Here is a 21,667-nt window from a genome sequence, read left to right on the forward strand (position 1 = left end):
TATGCAAATAAAGCCACCGGGAAAATAGGACATCTTACTGAATGCATTAATTTATTTACTATATGTGTCTAACATAGAATAAGATTATCTGAGGGCGGAAATGCAAGACTAAATGGCAGCTTTCACTGTACTCTTATAAATCTAATACAAATAGTCATCCAGTCATGGCACAGCTTATAGAATATTCTCAGTATCTCAAGGTCACAAAATTCCAGTCTACAATGAAAAGCACCTTCTTTTTCTTAGCAAATGATGGCAGATAAAGACCTGAACGGTCCATTAAGTCTGTCCAACAGTCACACTCATTTCTCAAGTCATGATTAAACCAACAATGAATGTGATATAAAATACTTGATCATTGTTTCTCTTTGGCATTTGTGGGACATAGACGATAGAAATCCACCCGGCCCTGTCCTTAGGTTCCATCTACTAAAGTTGTCGCCAAAACCCACTCCAGCCTATCCAAATCTGTCTCGTCATTTGCAGGACACAAGCCGTAAAAGTCCGCCTGGCACTGTCCTCATGTTCCAAATTACTGGAGTTTCCATCAAAGTCCTCTTGTTCTTTTAAACTTACTAGTATATATATCTTTTCAATGAAACAATCAAATCCTAGACCTCTATACTTATAACCTAACCTGGAATCTCCAGTTCCTTCAAGGTCAAAATGGAACTCTGTGAATTCCCTGTAATAAAAAAATCAGGAGCATAGCTACTACTGAGTGAGCCTGGCAAAATGCTGGGATCCGACTGATGACAGGGGCCATCTCTTCTGCTCAAACTCCCCTCCCCCCCCCACACATGACCAGTACAGAGGCGGCAAAAAGAAAATAGAAGCATAGGGCCTTGGAGAATGTGTACATGCTCGGTGTCTGCCCATGTGTACCTAGTAACCAAAGAATTAACAGACAAAAAGAAACATACAATTTGAGTAGGTCCAGGTGCGACTTCCTCTTTGACATAGACCGCTTTCTAGATTCAGGTTCAGAAGAGCTAGGTCCTGCCAAATCACACAGCCGCTGGGGACTACCGAGTATCTAGAAAGACAAATAAGACAAGGGTAAGCAAACAAAACAAAGGAACACAAACATTTTCATTCATCTTGATCTAGATGAAAGTGCATCCATCCATTTTAAAGGTGGTTGCGATCTCCCTTACATCATTTGACTGCATATATTTGAATGGCATGACCCTAACAAAAATAAGGAGCCAAATATTCAAAAAACAACATACACATATATTTGAGATGCATGTATATGCACTGCCTCCATTGTATGCAAAAGCATCTCATGAATATTCATTTTTGATACTTGAAAACCCTACAGAGTTACTCCACTTGAGGACTGGAATTGTCTTTCCTAACAGCCTTGATTTTTAGCTGCTGAAATACTCGTCTATGCTGTTCTTTTTCCTTCTCATTCTGTTCTTCCCCACGTTTCCTTTGACATATTTTTCAAGATTATGTAGAATATTTGCATATTAAATAAAAGCTAATTTTCTGACGTTTTCAGTTAAATTATATGGTCTATTTTTGTGGAAAGGGGGTCTCTGTGACTGGTGTTAGGAAGGGAAGGGGACTAGAGAATATGGGAAGACAGGACCTCAGTGGAGGAAAATGGAGAAGGGACTGTAGGCAGGAGAGACAAAGATACGAGATGGAAGGTCGATTTGGGTGCAGAAGGGGAAAATATGGGAAATGGGAGCAGAGGAAGGGGATGAAAAGGAGGGAAAATGGGAATAAGAGAGAGGAAAAGTCTTTGGATCCTGCATTCCTCCTTCAGTCCCTTCATCTACTCTCTCCACACACCCCTTCTAATACACTCACTCATCCAATACAGCCATTCATTCATTAACCTTGTCCCCTTCCCTCACTCTTTCCTGCACCTTTCCACAATCCCCTCATTGATTTTCTTGGCTTCCCAGGCTTGTTTGAAGAGATCAGTGTCAATACAGGGTCTCTGGCCACACTGCTCCTCCTGCTCTTTTGCTATGTTCCATTTTGGGCAGTCCTCTCCCTCCTCACCCCCCCCTGGTGCCTATTCAACTCTATGGGAGGAGAAGGATGAAAGCGTCACCCATGGCCCCTTCCTTTGCTTCTACTACTCAAGCTGAACATCATACTTTGACCTGCACAGCAACACGGTGTCTTGGGTGGTTCAAAGCGTGACTGAGGTATGGATAACAAAGGAGGAGTATGTACTGCTGCTGTCCTCCTCCTCCTCGTTCTTCTCCAAAAGGAGAAATTAGGTTTTACCTGATAATTTTCTTTCCATTAGTCCTTCTCACTATTCCAGAACCCATCAACCAGCACTGAAAACTGAGCTGAGACATCTCTCTCTTGGCATTCAGTCCAGCTCCTCAGTATTTACATAGACACACAGTAACTCACTAACCTAACACTAACCAGACGAGCAAGCATGTGGATCTCTCTCATCTCTGCACAACTTGTAGAGAACAAGAGATATGCAGGAAGCACTATGTAATGTGATAGTCATTATCTGATCGATTACTTTGCATCAACTAAACATCTTGGAAACCTCGGGTGGGCCTTTGGAATAGTGGGAAGGACAAATGGAAAGAAAATTATCAGTTAAGACCTAATTTCTCCTTCCATTACATAGCTTCCCACTATTCCAGAAAACGTGGGCTGTTCAAAGGCAATCCCTAGAGTGGGTGGGATCCTGGCGCCGCCACCCTGAGGACTGAAGCCCCAAACTGGCTTCTGAGCGTGTCACAATGTCCACCCTGCCAGAAATGGTATTCAAAGTTGACAAGTCGGAGAAACTGAATTAAATCTCTATAAACCTGGAGAATATAATGGCACAATTTGAAAAACTGAAGAGTAGCAAATTGTCTGGATTAGATAGTATTCATCCCAGAGTACTGATAGAATTGAAAAATGAACTTGCAGAACTATTGATAGTAATATGCAATTTAACTTTAAAATCAATCATGGTACTGGAAAATTGGAGGGTGGCCAATGTAACGCTGAATTTTAAAGAAGGTTCCAGAGATGATCCAGGAAATTATAGACCTGTGAGCCTGACATCGGTGCCAGGCAAAATGGTACAGAGGCATTTTCCCCTTTTAAAATATCATCTCTCAACAACACAGACAAATTAGGATCTGAATGATATAAAAATAACTTTAAATGAGTTAATGAATCAAATTATTGTATAAAAAATTAAAAAATATCCAATAGGTGGAATTACATGATAATAAAAGGAGCTCATTGTGAACGCTATCCACCCTAATGTTTTAAGGCTGTACATAAAGAATTGTGATACTGAATAAATAAGTGTATGTTTGTGTCCCTAGTCATGCATCCTAAATTTATATAATCCTTTCAAGAAATCCAGTTAATCTTTTAACTTATTAGTGGAGCATAACCACAGAAGCACGGTATGGTCACATTTTCAAGATGGTAATACTAGGACCCAGCTAAGGAACAGGTTATTTTGAGTTAGTCTTCACTGGACCAAACTTGCTTTCCTTGTGCCGTCACTATCCAGCAGGTAGGCAGTGTCTTAAAAGGTGGAGGATAAAGGAATTTTTTAAAACATTTAAATCACACATTATCCCAAGCAAAGCTGGGTTCAATGTGGCTTACATTTGAAAATGTGGAGGAGCATAATCAAAAGGGGCGCCCAAGTTTTCCTGAGGACGTCCTTGCAGGACGTCCCGGTGAAAGGGCGGGGAAACCCGTATTATCGAAACAAGATGGACGTCCACCTTTCGTTTCGATAATATGGTCGGGAATGCCCAAATTGCAAAATTTAGGTCGACCTTAGAGATGGTCGTCCCTGATTTTCGGCGATAATGGAAACCGAGGACGCCCATCTCAGAAACGACCAAATCCAAGCCCTTTGGTCGTGGAAGGAGCCAGCATTCGTAGTGCACTGGTCCCCCTGACATGCCAGGACACCAAGTGGGCACCCTAGGGGGCACTACAGTGGACTTCAGAAATTGCTCCCAGGTGCATAGCTCCCTTACCTTGTGTGCTGAGCCGCCCAAAACCCACTCCCCACAACTCTACACCACTACCATAGCCCTAAGGAGTGAAAGGGCTTCACCTAGATGTGGGTACAGTGGGCTTTGAAGGGCTCACATTTACCACCACAAGTGTGTAACAGGTGGGGGGGGGGGGGGGGGATGGGTCTGGGTCCGCCTGCCTGAAGTGCACTGCACCAACTAAAACTGCTCCAGGGACCTGCATACTGCTGTCATGGAGCTGGGTATGACATTCGAGGCTGGCAAAAAATATTTTAAAAGTTTTTTTAGGGTGCGAGGGGGTTAGTGACCACTGGGGGAGTAAGGGGAGGTCATCCTCGATTCCCTCTGGTGGTCATCTGGTCAGTTCCCGCACCATTTTGAGGCTTGGTCATAAGAAAAAAATGGACCAAGCAAAGTCACCCAAGTGCTCATCAGGGATGCCCTTCTTTTTTCCATTATCGGTCGAGGACGACCATGTGTTAGGCATGCCCCAGTCCCGCCTTCGCTATGGTTCCAACACGCCCCTGTGAACTTTGGTCGTCCCCGCGACGGAAAGCAGTTGAGGACGCCCAAAACTGGCTTTTGTTTATACCGATTTGGGTGACCCTGGGAGAAGGACGCCCATCTCCCGATTTGTGTTGAAAGATGGGCATCCTTCTCTTTCGAAAATAAGCCTGATAGTGAGACAGAATAATAGAATTCAGTTATATCATGGAAGCAAATAGATGGATATGTCTGAAATACTTAACAAAACTGAGATTAGCATATATACCTAACTGGGAATTTAAAAGTTTATCCTTTAATGATGCCACATATTCAGAAATCATAGCCATAAGTATAGGCAGTTATTCAAAGATTATCACATGCACACACCAGAACAAGCATCTATCACATTGCAAAAGTAAACAACTTCTACAGACTACATCCAAAATTTAATTTTTATTTCCTTATTTCCATCTTCTAAAATTCCAGACAGCAGATGTACAGATCAGCAGGACATAAAGCACTCCAAAACAAGTAAAGTCAGAAACAACACAGTCTATACCTAATTGTCCAAACCACCCTTAGGATTCACCTTTGGGTTTAAAGCGCAAAACCATCTGCATGTAAGGTATGGATAAACAAATTAAAACAATCATAAGTTTAAAGCAAATGCTTGGAGGAGTAGCCTAGTGGATAGTGCAGCGGCCTCTGATCCTGGGGAACTGGGTTCGATTTCCCACTGCAGCTCCTTGCAACTCTGGGCAAGTCACTTAACCCTCCCATTGCCCCAGGTATAAATAAGTACCTGTATATACTATGTACATCGCTTTGAATGCAGTTGCAAAAACCACAGAAAGGTGGTACATCAAGTCCCATTTCCTTTCCCGTAATATGTGGTAGCAATAATGTACACAGCAAGGTGGAGGTGGGACTGTCCCAAGTAACCAAGACAGACCACATGTAAAAACTGTATCCAGAAGTTTGTCACGCCAGGAGGAGCGTTTGCTCTTAAGTGTTTTCATCACTACAGGAGCACGTTGTTACACAACTTTGTGGAGTTATTGATTTGAAGTATTTTGACCCCTGAGGAAGGCTCTCCAGTCGAAACACGGCCTGTGTTGGGTCTTTTTATTGGATCAGATTTACCATTGGCAAATAAACTTCTGGATATACTTTTTACCCGTGGTCTGCCTTGGTTACTTGGGACAGTCCCACCTCCACCTTGTTGTGTACTTTGTGGAAGGTGTGTGGACCCCATTTGGGGTTTTTTTCTTTGTCTTGGCGTTTTCTGCGCATTCACATTCTTTAAGTTACATTTCATCCTACCAATTAAGGCTGGAGCCTGAAAACAACCAAGCAAATAAAAAGGACTACAAGAAGAGAGAAGGCATATAGGGATAGATTCTATACATGATGGTGAAAAAAAATACGCCTAGGAGAATTCTATAAACTATGCCTATGCCTAGCGTCTGTCCTTGTGACTAAATGTAGTCACAGCCATTTACGCCAAGTAAAACTTTGTGTAAATTCTGATGTCTAAGTTAGGCACGGAGCGGTTGTATTCTGTAATACTGCATATACGCCCATGCTCCTCCCGTGGCCACACCCCCTTTTGAGATCTGCATGGTAGAATTTACGTGCACCACTTTATTAAATACTAGTAAAAAAGGCCCGTTTCGTACAGAAATGAAACGGGCGCTAGCAAAGTTTTCCTCGGAGTGTGTATGTTTGAGAGAGTGAGTGTGTGACAGAGAGTGAATGTGCGCGCGTGTGTGTGTGTGTGACAGAGGGAGAGTGAGACTGGGTGCGAGTGTGTGTGTGAGAATGAGAGTATGTGCCAGGGTCTCCCCCCCCCGGTCTGTGTTGCAGTTGCAGGGGGGATTCCCCCCTCCCTCCCAGTTCCAGGGGGGTTCCCCCCGTCCCTTTTTCCCAGTTGCAGGGTCCCCCCTCCCAGTTGCAGGGTCTGTCTGTGTCCCCTCTCCTTTTGTCCTCAATTTAAAAATGACAATGTGAAGCAGCAGCTCCTAGGTTTGCTTGTTTGTGAGTGTATAGCAATGGCGGCTGCGTGGGGGAGTTGAAACAGAGATTAACCAATGGGCTTCCTTCCTTACCGTACAGTTGCTTGGGTCACTTCCACTCCTGTGTATTAAACGTCCTGAAGCATGTCATAGGTTTGCTTCTTTTGTTTTCAGTGAATGGGATGACGGCTGCACTGGAGTCGTAGCCAGTGCTGTTTCCTCCCCCCCTCCCCCCACTTCCGAGTCGCCAGTGGTCCTCGACCCCGAGCCCTCACCCGCCTCCTGCACATTGGACACTCGCCGCAGCCATTTGCTCGCCGTGTTGCTGCCCTCCCTCTTCGTCCTGTGCGAGAATGTGAACCTGGCCTCTCTCCTGCTTTCGGCTACTGATTGGCTCCTTGAATGTGCTCCGCCCTCAACGTCATTACGTTTGACGCGAGGGCGGGGCCCACATCTGCTGCTACAGAACTTCGAACAAACGAACTGGCTTCATTGACGTCAGTGGTCAATGGAACGTTGAGAGTGCTTTTTATGTCCAGATGGGGCGTGGCCTAGGGCGCAGATGGGCGTGGCTGAGTGCGGGAGTCCGAATAGCCTAGGTCAGGAGCCACAGTTGGAGAGAGGTGAGCTTCAGAACGTCTGAGGGGGATTCAGAATGTCTGAGGGGGATTTTATTTATATAGATGATTTGGGGGGGGGGGGGGGGAGATTCCATATATGGTACATAAAAAATCCACACAAAAAACCATTTCTGCCTAAGCCTATTCTATAAGCCGCACCTAGATTTAAGCGCAGTATACAGAATATGCTTAGGCAGAAATCGTAGCTCCTAAATCTACATGCTTCCATTTACACCAGCAAAAACATGGCGTAAATTCCAGTGCATAGATTTAGGCGCGGAGGGCCATATTCTATAACAGTGTGTGTACATTTTGGAATGTCTACAAAATGGCCATTTCCACACCCATAACCACGCCCCCTTTTGCCTGTGCACGTTAGGCACACTGCGTTACAGAATATGATTGACGAGTTGTGCGTGTAAATTCTCATTGTTAATTAGTGTTCATTATTGCTTGTTAACTGCTGTTATCAACACCAGCTTATTAAGCCAATTAAGTTACGTGCATTATTATAGAATATACTTGGATTTCAGTGCGGAATTCTAGGCACGCTATATAGAATCCTTGAGTTAGTGAGCGGTGCATATAAATTTTAATTATTGCCAATTAGTGCTGTTAATTGCTTGTTATGGTCCAATTAGTGCTGATTGACTTGATAATCAATTAAGTTACTGTGCAATTCAGCTGTGCGGCCAGAATTGCGTGCATAACTTTAGTCACCATATATAGAAATGTCTCAGGAGAGGTAACACTGTTAATGCTCATGACTTTCGTGTAGTAAATTTAAAGAAACATAATTGGAGAAGAAGGAAAGAGACGTATATCTTGTGTAAAGAAAAAAATAAAGAGGAAAGGCTTTGAGGTCTTCCATCTTCTAGCACTAATCAAAATATGTAGTTGGGTTTCACTCTTCATGGGAGGATGAGTTGGGTTGTGGAGGATTTTATATAGTTGCTTGTTTATCAATTAAGTTGGAATGCGTTTTTATTAAGAACTGCTCAGATGTTTTTATGATGGGTGGTATAAAAAGTAATTAAAATAAAATAGTGAATAGATGCTTCAGTGGTTAGCAAAAGCCTTCTAATTCTCTAGCTCTCACCTCTTTCATGATTTTTATAGCCTCCACACGGTTCTGGGGTGGGGGGTATAGCAGAATGCGGTGGTAGAGAGACTGCAGTACAGGTTTCATGGATTCCACCGACCCCATCAATCGCACCAGTTCTGCTGCAATGTAATAGATGGTACGAGCAACAGGCCCACTGAGGGCTGGTGCTGTGGAGGAGCAGCCTGAGCCTCGTCCACGATCCGAGACACCAGAGGATGACGAATCAGACTCCATACAGATGTTGCTGTGCACTGAAGTGATGGTCTTGTCATGGATTGGGTTTCCCAGAATCACTATGAGCGCAGGGCATAGCTGCTTCCTATGGAGAAGAGGAAAAATAAAAGAATTTCTTCTCAGGATAACCTGCAAAATTGCTTAGAAAAATGGAATAATGCCTTTACATCTTTATGCCATCAGCTGTAATTTATTTACTTAGCAGTTTCCTCCTGCTTCTCTGGAATTCCAGGGCTGGGAGCTGGCACAGTCAAGCTTACTTTGCAACTATCCAGGGGATTTTTCTCCTATTTTAAAACCCTTTCCAACTTATAGTCCGGTTACTGCAGTGACAGTCCTCGGAAGTCCAGAAGAGGAAACAGTAGTCTGCAAGAAGTGCAAGGCAGCCCACAAAAGCGGAACACAAGTCTTCTGATCTTTAAAAGGCTTTTACTTCTGCCACTTAAAAACAAAAAGGATATTGTTTGTTTTAAGTGTTCCGCTAGTTCGCTTGTGTTCCGCTTTAGTGACAGTCCTTGGCCAGGGTCCATGCACTGAGGCTCCATGCGAAACCTTGCAATCATGGGTCCTGAATTTAGCACAGTGGCAAAGACTCTCTCTCACCACAGCTGTGAATGTTGCCTTCTGTGATATCCCCAGTCCTGGACAGACAAGAAAGCTGAAGATCTGAACTGGGAATTGAACCCAGGACTCTCTACATGGCAGGCACAAATAGTGATTGGATCATTCAGCATGAAATCAATGTTAAGGGCGACAGGATTTCTCCTGCACCACCCTGTCCTTACAGATATAAATTTGTTCGGTATTCTAGGCTGACCCAGAAGGAAGAAGGCCTGTGGGTTATCTGTTGAAGCAGGGGTTCTGAATCCAGTCCTCAGCACACATCCTGCCAGTTTTCAGGATATCCCCTGAAATAAAAGGGGGTATCCTGATATGAAGGATATGAAAAGGAGGAAAAATAAAAGAATATTCTTCACAGAATAACCTGCAAAACTGCTTAGAGAAATGGAATATAACCTTTACATGTGGACCAGGGAGTGCTCACTTCGCGGGTGACCGCATAGGAATCTTAGACAGTGTTATTGGAAATTTGATATATCTTCCTGAAGAAGAATCTTTGAGAAATACAGCTAGAGTCAGAAATATGGAAAGTTGAATTATTTTAATCACTTTGGGAGAAACAATGGAGTTCGACCTAACGCCATAAATTGTTTATCAAGTTTTTTATGCAAAATTTGGATGGACGTTTTCAGCTCGCCATAAGATAAGTTCCATTTAAGACTTTTTCATCATCATTCCTTGTCTATTTTGCTCTGGATCATATACAAGTCAATTTGACACGTTTTTTGGACACTAGTAATACTGGCACTGATCTTACATTTCATGTTGTAGCAACAGTAGATTGACTTTATAGGGCTCCTTATGTGCGATGATGGGATGGGTTGCTCTCTATTGAGGGTACCTGGTTCTGAGCACATACCACTGATTAAAAAAAATAATAATAACAATTTATATTTGTTATGTAGGTTGTGGAATCCAATCTCTTTATATTTTTTTTATATTGTTATAAAATTTAGATCAGCTCCCCATTTTCATATATTTTTCAATAACTGTGCATGAGATAAATTTGCTTGCATTACCTCCACTGCATGAAAATATCTCTCATGCATATTCATTGTGGATGTCTTGAAAACCTGGCTAGCTAGATGTGTCCCCTGATTTACCAGCATTGCTAGTTATCTCATATTTTTGAGCCCCTGGAAACTCTTGTCATCAGTATCATAGATTCTGCTGCATTCAGATTTCACTTGGAGTGTTTTTAAGTGGATAGATTTTATAGAATTTTATCCTCTAGTCCAGTGGTTCCCAAACCTGGTCCTGGAGGCACCCCAGGCCAGTCAAGTTTTCAGGTTACCTACAATGAATATTCATGAGACAGATTTGCATACAGCGGAGGCAGTGCATGCAAATCTCCCTCATGAATATTCATTGTGGGTACCCTGAAAACCTGACTGGCTGGGGTGCCTCCAGGACCAGGTTTGGGAACCACTGCTCTAGTCCCTGGGCTTTACTGGGGGATTTTAATATGCATTTAGATTCCAAATTGGTGGCAATGGTTAAGATTTTCTTAGATTAGTTAGGATTTCCTGAACAAATCTCCTTTCCACCCCATTTAAAAATTATGTTCTCAATCAATTCTTTTGCTCTAAAACTGAATGTTGTCTTAGTTTCACGAATGCCTTAAAATGTTGAGGCGTCAGTCACTTTGGCTGGAATGCGTTTGGTGGAAAGATAAATCTAAACTGAACTAGGATCAATATAACACTTGCAGTAAGTATTGTTAAGAGGAGATTACAAAACTGAAAAGAGTTTATTTAAAGGGAAATTGGGCATAGCTCTTAATCACCCAAGCAATTTACTCCTTAGAGTGTAGCAACTTGCAAATTTAGATACTCGGGATTATAATAATCTTCTCTTTTTACTGAGTAGAGAGGATTTTGAGGAATACTTTAATAAGATTTTACAGATTCACGATTCCATTTTAGTAGAATGGTAGGAGAAATTCAGCACAACACTCATCTTAAAGGAGAAAATGATGTGGATAAGGGAAGTTCCACTGAGAAGATAGAAGTTAGTTTTATTTTTCATGTTTTAGACCAATTTTGTTCTTGGAACTGGAAAAGCTGACTGCTAGTATGAAACAATCAAACCATATTTTGGATCCATGCCCTTTATAATCGCTTGGTTACTAATATTACTACTACTAATCATTTCTACAGTGCTGTACATGAACATGTGAGAGATAGTCCCTTGTTCAGTGGAGCTTATGGTCTCCTCAAGACAAACAGGACAAATAAGGGATTAGGAAGTTTCATTATTACGGAAATAATTAAAACATGGGTATTAAACAGATGAATAAGGGCTGGAGTTAAAAGCAGTCTCAAAAAGGTGGGCTTTTAGCCTGGAATTGAAAAAGCAGTGACAGCATAATGTTTTTATTTATTTGGTTACATTTGTACCCCGTGCTTCCCCACTCATGGCAGGCTCAATGCGGCTTACATGGGGGCAATGGAGGGTTAAGTGACTTGCCCAGAGTCACAAGGAGCTGCCTGTGCCTGAAGTGGGAATTAATTAAATATCAGCTGTTCTATGACGTATCAACAGTTAAAGCCCTGCCCCCCATGGCATTCCACCGATAGCATTGAAGGGAGGAAGGCTATCGGTGGTAGGTTGGAAATTAGTTCAAATAAGAGTTGCCCAACCTACCACCGATAGCATTGAAGGGAGGAAGGCTATCGGTGGAACGCCATGGGGGGCGGGGCTTTAACTGTTGATACGTCATAGAACAGCTGATATTTAATTAATTTGAAAAGACACTGGCGCCATCTTGGCTATTGAATAACTTTTGCTGAGCGGACGCTAGTAAGATCATGGGGTAAGTTTTGGGGTTTTGGTTTAAATAACGATGCTCTCTAGACATAGGCTAACTGCTTGGGTATGGAGTGCGGTTAAAAACGAAATGTTTTCTGTATTGTAGGGGATGTCCTTGAGACAGCTCATTTCGGAGCGAAACGTGCACGTCGGGCAGCTTAACCCCTGGGTCTGATAAAATTAAAGAAAGAAGATAAGTTCAATTTAAATTATGGGCTTGAATAAATAGAATGAATAAGTTAAAAATATTTTAATGAACCAATGAAGAGGTTGATGTTTGCTACTATCGCCAGATTGAGAAATTGTTGGTGATTGCACATCACTGAGGTTCATGGGGAACATATATTACCATATTGAAGATTTGAAGAATGTGGGGTATTGAATACTACATATGAACTAAGTTTGGACTGGATAGGAAGAGTCTTTATCTGTGTGAATATATATATCCAGTTTTATCAAGTATTATTTATGCCTGGTGAGTGTCACGGTGGAAGCTGGCAGGTAGGTCATCCCTCTTTCAGCTCCCTGCCAAGCACGACAGTCAGTTATATAGGCACCCCTGTAACTGCAACTTTTTCACAAATCAATCGCCGAAAATCATTCACAAATCTATACTGCCACCACAGATGCAAGGGTGTCCCTTTAAACCCACATCCAGGCTAGCACTCAGAGCCTGAACCTCCGAAGTCTTGCATACCAGACTGGATATTGATATGTACAATGCAGCATTCACAGCATTAGCTCCTTCTGCCATGTGCATTTAGGTATCTGTTGCGTAGCCGTCAAGAGCCCATTCCCTATCCTGCTGCTCAAGATCACACTGCAGATCCTCATTCCATTTCTCAATGAGAACAGAGAGGTGGTCTTCGACCCTAAAGCAAACCCCGTTAGAATTTTATAGAACAGGAATTGTTAACCAAAATATGCGCATTACGAAGTACCTTTGAGGCTTTATATTTTATCCTTGTTCAGCCCCAAGCGTTTGTCTTGTCTATCTGGTTTGAGTAGATCTGTAAGCTCCTTAACCTGTTTTTGCTCAAATGTTTATTTTCACCCTAGATTTCTAAAACGATTTCAGAACACTGAGCAAAAACGGGGTTAAGTAGGGACCGCCTCCTATGTCTATCTGTACAGTGATTTGTACTTTGTAATGTACTAACAGTAGTAGTAGCAGCAACAGTGTTCATAAGTGTGAGATAAACTGTGCCTCACCTTTAGTGAGCTGGTACTTACCAGATGAGATCTGTGAAGCCTTTGTGCTGATACATGCTGGGAGAGGAACTGGTGATCATTGACAGAATGCACTCCAGGTACAGGAGTTGCAACTGCTGGTTCTCGCTGGCACACACACACAAAAAAAAACAAAAGATCCCCCATCAAAAATGACAACATGAAACATTTCTGAGAGAGCTCACCCTTAACGCTAACAAGATTTAAAAAAAAAAGCAAACACAAATTGAAGATAATACTTTTTATTGGAGGAATTCAATACATTTCCGACTGGTACTGGAGAAGTAAAATCCCTTCATCAGGTACAAAAACTCAGTTCAACATGAAGCTATCCATATATAGCACTACAACTTCTTAAAGGGTCTGAGGAGGAGAAAGACTGACAGATTTACCAGTTCTCAAAAGGCCTATGTCTGATAATGGGCGAGAAAGTCAGGGTGACCAATTTTCAAAACTTAGAGGTCTAACTTACTTACACACCAAAACCATCCCTTATGAAAATACATTACGTTGGCTGCTTAATTTCATTACCATCAACATCTAGGGCCCTGTTTACTAAGCTGGGTATTCCCGCCCTCCCAGCTACGGCATGCGTAATATAATATAAACAATAAATAGAGCAAGGGGGGAGTTGGAGGGTAGGCTGCTCCTGTTCGTGTCCTCAGGAAAGAAAGAGAGAGCGAGCAGTAACTCTGAGGGCTTTAAGCCCACGGCTCCAGGCCCTCCTTCCCTGCAGGGAGCCCCTCATGGCGCAAAAACTCCCTTCTGGTCGCCATGGCTCCCCACCTATCGCAGCTTGCCCTCCCCATCACAGCTAAGACGTGTGTGTACGGATGCCATGTTATGAGTGGCTCCATGCACTTCGGCCCTCCACCTTATTCTTTCTCGGGAGACTACAAGGACTGCAAGACTAAAAAAAAAACAGAGATATGCTATGCCTGAATCTGAGTCATTCCCTGCACTAAAAAGAAGACGCTGTCGAGAGGAAATTGGGGAAAGCAGAAAAACGAACTGGTGAGGAGTCCAGCTGTTTTTATGTTCTTTGATCCCTGCGGTTCTTCAAATTCTGTGCTTGCAACTCCAAAATTCTGAGGGAAAGGCGAATTCTGCGTAAATTCTGCTATGCGCAGAATTCTGCCAGGAGTACACATTATAATGCCAATAGTGGTAATCAGTGGTAATCCCTCATTATCTTACACATACTTTATCACAGCTTGTAGCTTCTCACACAGGACAGCGAGGACGGACACAATATCATCACAGAGGGCCTCTACAGATGTGCCTGATCCTGTCCCAAAAATAAGTAAAGGGCTGTCAGTATTTGCCTTGTCCCTCATCAAGTTTCTAGTTGCCAGGTTTTCATAACTTTTATAGCTATGGGCTAAGAAAATGCAGCAGCCTAAAATGGTTCTTGTTTAAAATTAGACCATTTACATATATTTATGAAACATGTCAGTCCCTTTTGACACATACACAAGAGTCAGCTTTGTCAAGTGCAGAGGTTTCACTGGATACATCTTTATTCTGAGAATGATAATTCCTCTGCTCCTTTCATAGCTAAATATGTGGTTTTATTCCTGACCATTCAGAACCCCGTGTTGTACAATATAGAGCATGAAAAAAGGGTGGAGATACAGTGGTAAAGGGCTATCTAAAATTATAGGTAATAATAGCTGTTAGAATGTCATAGGAAGATTTTGCCATGTTCACAGCCCTTGAAACTACATCCAGGAATGTCTCAAAAAGATCATAAAATAAATACTGATACTGTTACCTTGGTTCGTGAACTCCTGTAGGACTTCAAGACTCTCAACATTCTAGTTAGAAAGGACAAACACATTATAATAACCATACAGGCTTAAAAGAAATCATAAATGCAACTTCTGCTACTGAAATACTGAAGGGAGCAGTACCCAACTAGCCACTATTCATACAAATGTATTTATTATTTAGGAAAATGAACTAAACTTATTGCACTTCTAGTATAATATACACAATACAATACAGTCTCAATTATCTGACATAAATGGGACTGAGCCATTGTTGGATAAGTGAAAAGTCTGATATGGAAAACAATGGTAACCCCTTTAAAAATGCACAGAAAACATACTTTATGCATACAGAACAGGCATAGGGTATCTGTATTTATTAACAATAACCAGCAGCGTGTGAAGCCGGAAAACAGGTAGAGAACCTGTGCCACTTCTTAAAGGCAACACAATGCCAGATGGTCGGATTAGCGATGCTCCGGTAATCGAAACTGTACTGTACATACTGTTTAAAATTGTAAAAACAAAATGAAAACTGAAGGAATGCAAGAGGACAGCATCAATTCACAGAATTTAACAGGACTCCATGAACACAGAATAGGATGCCACAATCTAGTCTATTCAGTTTCACTCCTTTTGCAGTCCCTTAGGTTCCAGTTTTGTCTATTCCCTTACTCTTGTGCAAGTAGGGACCTCTTCTGTGCTTAGCCCAGGCTTCCTTAAATTTGGTTCTGTTTTTGTCTTCACTGAGGCCCTGATGCTCAAATGTAAACGTGGGTGCTAGAGGCCATTAGTGCTAGGTGGAGGGGCATAATCAAATGGGGTGCCCAAGTTTTCCTGAGGGCGTCCTCGCAGGAAGTCCCCGCGAAGGGGCGGGGAAACCCGTATTATTGAAACAAGATGGGCGGCCATCTTTCGTTTCCATAATACAGTCGGGGACGCCCAAATCTCTACATTTAGGTCGACCTTACAGATGGTCGTCCCCGATTTTCGGCGATAATGGAACACGAGGAAGCCCATCTCAGAAACAACCAAATCCAAGCCATTTAGTCATGGGAGGAGCCAGCATTCTTAGTGCACTGGTCCCCCTCACATGCCAGGACACCAAGTGGGCACCCTAGGGGGCACTACAGTGGACTTCAGAAAAAGCTCCCAGGTGCTCCCTCACCTTGTGTGCTGAGCCCCCCACAAAACCCACTCCCCACAACTGTACACCACTACCATAGCCCTTAGGGATGAAGGGGGGCACCTAGATGTGGGTACAGTGGGCTTCTGGTGGGTTTTGGAGGGCTCACATTTACCACCACAAATGTAACAGGTGGGGGGGGGGGGGGATGGGCCTGGGTCCACCTGCCTGAAGTGCACTGCAGTACCCACTAAAACTGCTCTAGGGACCTGCATACTGCTGTCATGGAGCTGGGTATGACATCTGAGGCTGGCAAAACATATTTTAACATTTTTTTTAGGGTGGGAGGGGGTTAGTGATCACTGGGGGAGTAAGGGGAGGTCATCCCCGATTCCCTCCGGTGGTCATCTGGTCAGTTCGGGCACCTTTTTGAGGCTTGGTCGTAAGAAAAAATGGACCAAGTAAAGTTGGCCAACTGCTTGTCAGGGACGCCCTTCTTTTTCCATTATCGGCCGAGGATGCCCATGTGTTAAGCATGCCCCAGTCCCACCTTCGCTATGCTTCCGACACACCCCGGTCATCCCCGCAACGGAAAGCAGTTGAGGATGCCCAAAATCGGCTTTCGATTATGCCAATTTGGGTGACCCTGGGAAAAGGACGCCCATCTCCCGATTTGTGTTGAAAGATGGGCGCCCTTCTCTTATGAAAATAAGCCTGATGATGAACTATCTAGAATTTCAGAAATATCTCAAAGCTTTTCTCTTTAGGAAATTTTTCCCAGAGAACAATTCTGCATACATGAAATTAAGAATTATCAGCTTCAGACACCCCAAACATACCACACTCCCTGATATAGCATAAACAACACCAATGAATATGTTAGCTCTTTAAAAATCTGTTAGCCACATTGAACCAATTCATTTTGGATAATTCTGGGATATACCCAGCCAGTAGGGTGTTGTCTTCTGGTCTCCAACCCAATCCCATAGTCTCTACCTGATTCATTGCGTCATGCCTCTCACCGTGACTCACACCCCAGCTCAACGTCTGACGCTGTGGGGATGTCAAGCTGGGTCCTCCATCACTCTTGCCTTGCTCCTTCGGTCCCGCAGCATTCCTGTGGCACCGCGCCCCCAACACACCTTCTTGCTTCCAGGTCATCAGACTCAGCTTTCCTAGGGACTGCATGTGCCGAAGTTCTGCCATTATAGCAGCAGTATGCTGCAGTTTCTGGAGGTGGCTGAGGATCCACTTCCGTTCTCTGGGGTATGTAAGGGCGGATCTTGTCTTATCTACCTCATGTGTCCAGTTCCAGTTCACCTGGAACCCTGCCGAGCTCCAGCCTTTCCTTGTCTAGTCCTTGCTTCCTTCTGACCTTGTTTGTCCTTAGTGCCTTGTCTCATTTTAGTCTGTCTTGCTTGCTGCCTTGTCCAGTTCTGTCTGGATCCAGTTCTTGCCTAGTTTCTTGTCTTGCCTTGTCCTGTCTGTGTTCCAGTTCTTGCCCCACTGCCTTGCCCTATCTTGTGTTGCTCTTTGCTGTGTCTGGATGCAGTTCTAGACCTGTTGCCTTGCTTACCTTGCCTCATCTGGGTCTGGTTCCTGTCTTGTCTGCCTTGCCTGTCTAGCTGTGCCTAGCTAGCCTTGCCTTGTCCTGCCTTGTGCAGTTTAGCTCCGTCCTGTCTAGTCATGCCTGCCTTTGTTCCTGCCCTGGTTCCCCTTGCCTTGACTCTTGCCTTGTGCCAGCCCAAGGGAGCTGTCTGCTGCAACTCCGGCTGCAGTCCAAGTGCTCATTGTCCTGTGGTTGACACCCTGCTCTGTCGTATATTCATATTCTTAGTATCTGCTCCTTTCTTCCCTGCCCCTGCCTTTTACCCTATTCCTATTTCTCTTCGTCCACAAATATCCTTGCTTCTTGAAACTATCCTCCTCTCGCTTCTTCCAGGATAAGCATCCAGCCAAACCTTCATCATCAACTTCAAGCCCCCTTTTACGAGTCCCCAGTACAATCATTGGGCCCAGCCCCCTTTTCCTAGCACTCCCAGCATCAACCTGCAGCCCTCCTCCCAGCATTAACCCCAGCATCTTTCTCCCAGACTCTCCAGCATCACAGCCTGACCCCCTTCCCCCAGCTTGCCCCCACTATCAACCTCTAGCCCCCTTCTCCTAATCCACAGCTTCTCATCACCTCCACACCTTCTACCTGCTGCAGCATCAACACAGAAAGAGAAGCATCTCTCTCTGCCGCCACAGCTGTTTTTTTTTACATTTCCCGTGTGCCCATCTGCATCAGGCCAAGCAGCAACTTTGCAATAGATGACATACTTCCTGCTTCCAAATACCTTATCTTCCCTTTCAAAGCTGCTGCTCAACTAGTGGGAGAGGGAGAAAAGTCAAAGAACATCTGTGGGAGTGAAAAAATGCTCTTACTACTGTGAAGGTGCTATCTGGCAAAGCCGGCATTTGATGCCCTGAGCCAGTGCCTCACTGCCTTGCCCCTTAAGCAGATCCTGGGTAGTGAAGAACACTTCTCTGGTCACCTTCCTCTGCAGCCACAGGCCCGAAAACATCTTTGCTTTCTCTAGAGAATACATGAATCTCAATCTTCCCCTATGCTGTCAGCATGAGCGGCATTTAATAGAGAGTCAGCTTTCTACGTTGTGTGGGGTCAATCTTGTGAGACTGGTCCCGCACAGAGCAGGAAGTTAATGAGCTATTAAATGTCATTCCAGATGACAGCGTAGGGTGGATGGAGTAGATGGGACAGGCAACGAATAAGGGGTGAGGAAGGATCAAAAGAATAGGACTGTCTTTGCCACCTCACAGCACCACACTAGGGAGAAATGTACTCTGTCCCCACTGGAATTTGGAACAGGTGATTACTGCAGATAGTTTCGACAGGATTAGGAATGTCTAGTAACCTTAGACCATCCTTAGCCAGCCAGTAGGCAGCAGGGAAGGAATGAGCAACAGAGCTTTCTTCTTGCCTTTCCCTGTATCCCTGCAGCATGGAGCTTTCAACTCCATGTCCAGGGGAGTGCAGGAGACAACACTGGGGGTGCTCAAGCTCCCATAGAGTCAGCATTTATATCTGAATGTCTCTGTTATAACTCCATGTCTCTCTTCTCCTCTTTGTTATATATAAGTTTCATCTTATAATGCTTTTGGAGCAGGCCCTGCACCATTTTGGTAACCTTTCTCTGGACCACCTTCAGTTTTCTGGAGTATGGCTTCCATAGCTAGACACACTACTGTACTTGAAGCCTCACCAGCATCCTGTAGGAATAAATTACCACCTTCTTTCTACTACTGGTTATGCATCTCGCTGTACCCTAACATCTTTCTGGCTACTTTCTGGACTGGCCAAACAGCTCTTTTTTATTTAGTTTTCAGCTCAAAGATAAGCATTGCTTCTGTACAACTGAGAGGGGAATGGCATTCTAGTTGGAGATTAAGGAGTAGAGTTCAAATGATTATGCTCGTCCGAAACATGTAGTTGAATACATTAGTTATAGATTTCCACTACCTACTTTGGTTGCACAGTCATGATACTGAACCTGTTTACCTTCCTGCTCCCAAACCTCAGCACCATTTACATTCCCTCGCTTTTCTTTACAAAACATGAAATTGAGAATTCTAAACAGTTTATCAATTATGGGGCACACCTTATTACATTATCATAACTCCTCATTGCTTATAAAAAATAAAAGGATGCCAACAGAACTCCTCCATAGTAGTCTGCACCTGGCACACTTCTTCAGGATGCAGTTCTTGCAAAATCCTATTCAGACACATCCAATTAGAAAGAAAATCACTATGTGAAATAGGAAACATATGCTCACCCTAGACTCACAAATAGAGCATACCCATGGGATGGAATGAAGAGCTGGATTTAAAAACCTATTATGTAATCTTTCACGATAATTGAATTATTTATGCAGCCATTTGCTTAGAGGGTCAAATTCCTGACAATCTTTGGTTTCTTTAAAATGCAGTCGATGAAAGGGAGTAGATGACCCTGAGTATTTAAGTGTTTATTTATACATTTTTATAAACTACCTTACTGATATGCATTAACTGGAAAATAAATATCTAAAGTTACAAGGGTTAACATTCAGATGCTACAGTCAGCATAAAGCAAATGCTGGCTGCGGTGTTTATAATGTCCATGTATACTCAACACCACTATCTACAGAAGAAGTGGACCTAAATATATATATAGTCAGCAGTGACTAGCTGGATTGTGGCGATATCCAGCCACTATCAGGATAGCTATGCAGTCTAAGGGCCCTATGCATAGAACTCCGGTGCTGTAATGAACTCCACCAGAGAAACACCAGATCATTAATGAGTCAGAATTACCATCCAATGCTCAACACTAACAGCATGCAAATTACATGCATGCTATTAGTGTTGTGCAACGGTTGGTAAAGAGGTCCAAGCGTTCCTGGTGCATGCCCACAAGAGCTGTGCAGTAGGCACAGCTCTTGTGCATATTGCCAGTAGCTAGACCCCTCCTGACCCCCACAACAACAAAAAGAATCCCTGTGGCTTAGTAAACAGGAGGGGCAAGTTTGTACCTGAGGCAAAGGAGAGTTAGCTCCATTGCCCAAGATCATAAAGAGTATCACAGCCTGCTGCTCTAACCAATAAGCTGCTCCTCCACTCCATACACAAATGTGCATGCTACTGCGGACACCAACAACGAAGAACCTATTCATATCAATTCTTGGAGCATCATCACTAGGGATGAAAACACAAGAGTTTACACTCTCTGGGAAATGCCATTTGGAGCAGGGGCTACAATTAAACAGATTCTTTTATAGACTTGTCAGACTTGTGAGTTTTTGTACCAAGTAGAGCTCTGCTGAGCCCGGTACTCAGACCAGGTTCTGCTTGGTGGCTGGACAACCCCGGGTTTCACCTGCGATGACCGCTGTTCCCCAGAGGTTGAGCCCCTAGGTGTGGGTGGCCTGCAGGACTTACGGGATGGAGCTGGAAGCGGGGTGATGAATGTATCGGCCAGGCAGGCAGCAGGTCAACAGAGTAATCCAGGTACAGATGAAAGTCAGTAGGCAGGCGGCAGGCAAGAGAGTAATCCAGGTGCAGGCGAAAATCAGTAGGCAGGCGGCAGGCAAGAGAGTAATCCAGGTGCAGGCGAAATCAGTAGGCAGGCGGCAGGCAAGAGACTAATCCAGATGCAGGTGAAAGTCAGTAGGCAGGCAGCAGACAAGAGAATAATCCAGGTACAGGCAAGTCAGTAGGCAGGCAGCAGCCAGAGAGTAATTCAGGTACAGGCAAAAGTCAGTAGGCAGGCAAGTGAGTAATCCAGGTACAGGAGAAAGTCAGTAGGCCGGCGGCAGGCAGAAGGGTAATCCAGGTACAGGCAAAATCAGCAACGAGGGACCACTAGATAAGAAGCAGACTACAGAGTTAGAAACACCTACCAAAGTAGAAGCCGAAGCATGGAATCCAGAGACAAGAGACGCCAGATAGACGGAATGTCATGTCCTTTTGGCCCCTCTCGGAGAGCTGTTCTTTCCAACGGTGATCGTTTGCATATTATATTTCTGAAATTATCCAATACAATTTTTCATATGTGATAATAGAGGATTTTTGTATAGCCCCTGAAGCAGCCCTGCTGGGCGAAACACGGCCTGT

The 21,667-nt window shown here is 43.8% G+C and overlaps 1 protein-coding gene across 1 annotated transcript in view; it reads right to left on the reverse strand.

Annotated features, from left to right (window-relative positions):
• The window catches only part of LOC115458854 (brefeldin A-inhibited guanine nucleotide-exchange protein 3-like), a gene marked incomplete at its 3' end in the record, with an annotated part of 189,363 nt that overhangs the window by 71,055 nt on the left and 96,641 nt on the right, over positions 1-21,667 (reverse strand). The window contains exons 8-12 of the mRNA XM_030188691.1: positions 14,889-14,931; positions 14,318-14,402; positions 13,118-13,222; positions 8,213-8,537; positions 924-1,036 (exon numbers count right to left, since the gene is read on the reverse strand). Of these exons, the coding sequence (XP_030044551.1) occupies positions 924-1,036; positions 8,213-8,537; positions 13,118-13,222; positions 14,318-14,402; positions 14,889-14,931 (671 nt within the window). The remainder of the gene's footprint in view (positions 1-923; positions 1,037-8,212; positions 8,538-13,117; positions 13,223-14,317; positions 14,403-14,888; positions 14,932-21,667) is intronic.

The sequence above is a fragment of the Microcaecilia unicolor genome, unplaced genomic scaffold (assembly GCF_901765095.1).
Source record: "Microcaecilia unicolor unplaced genomic scaffold, aMicUni1.1, whole genome shotgun sequence".
Lineage (NCBI taxonomy): Eukaryota > Metazoa > Chordata > Amphibia > Gymnophiona > Siphonopidae > Microcaecilia > Microcaecilia unicolor.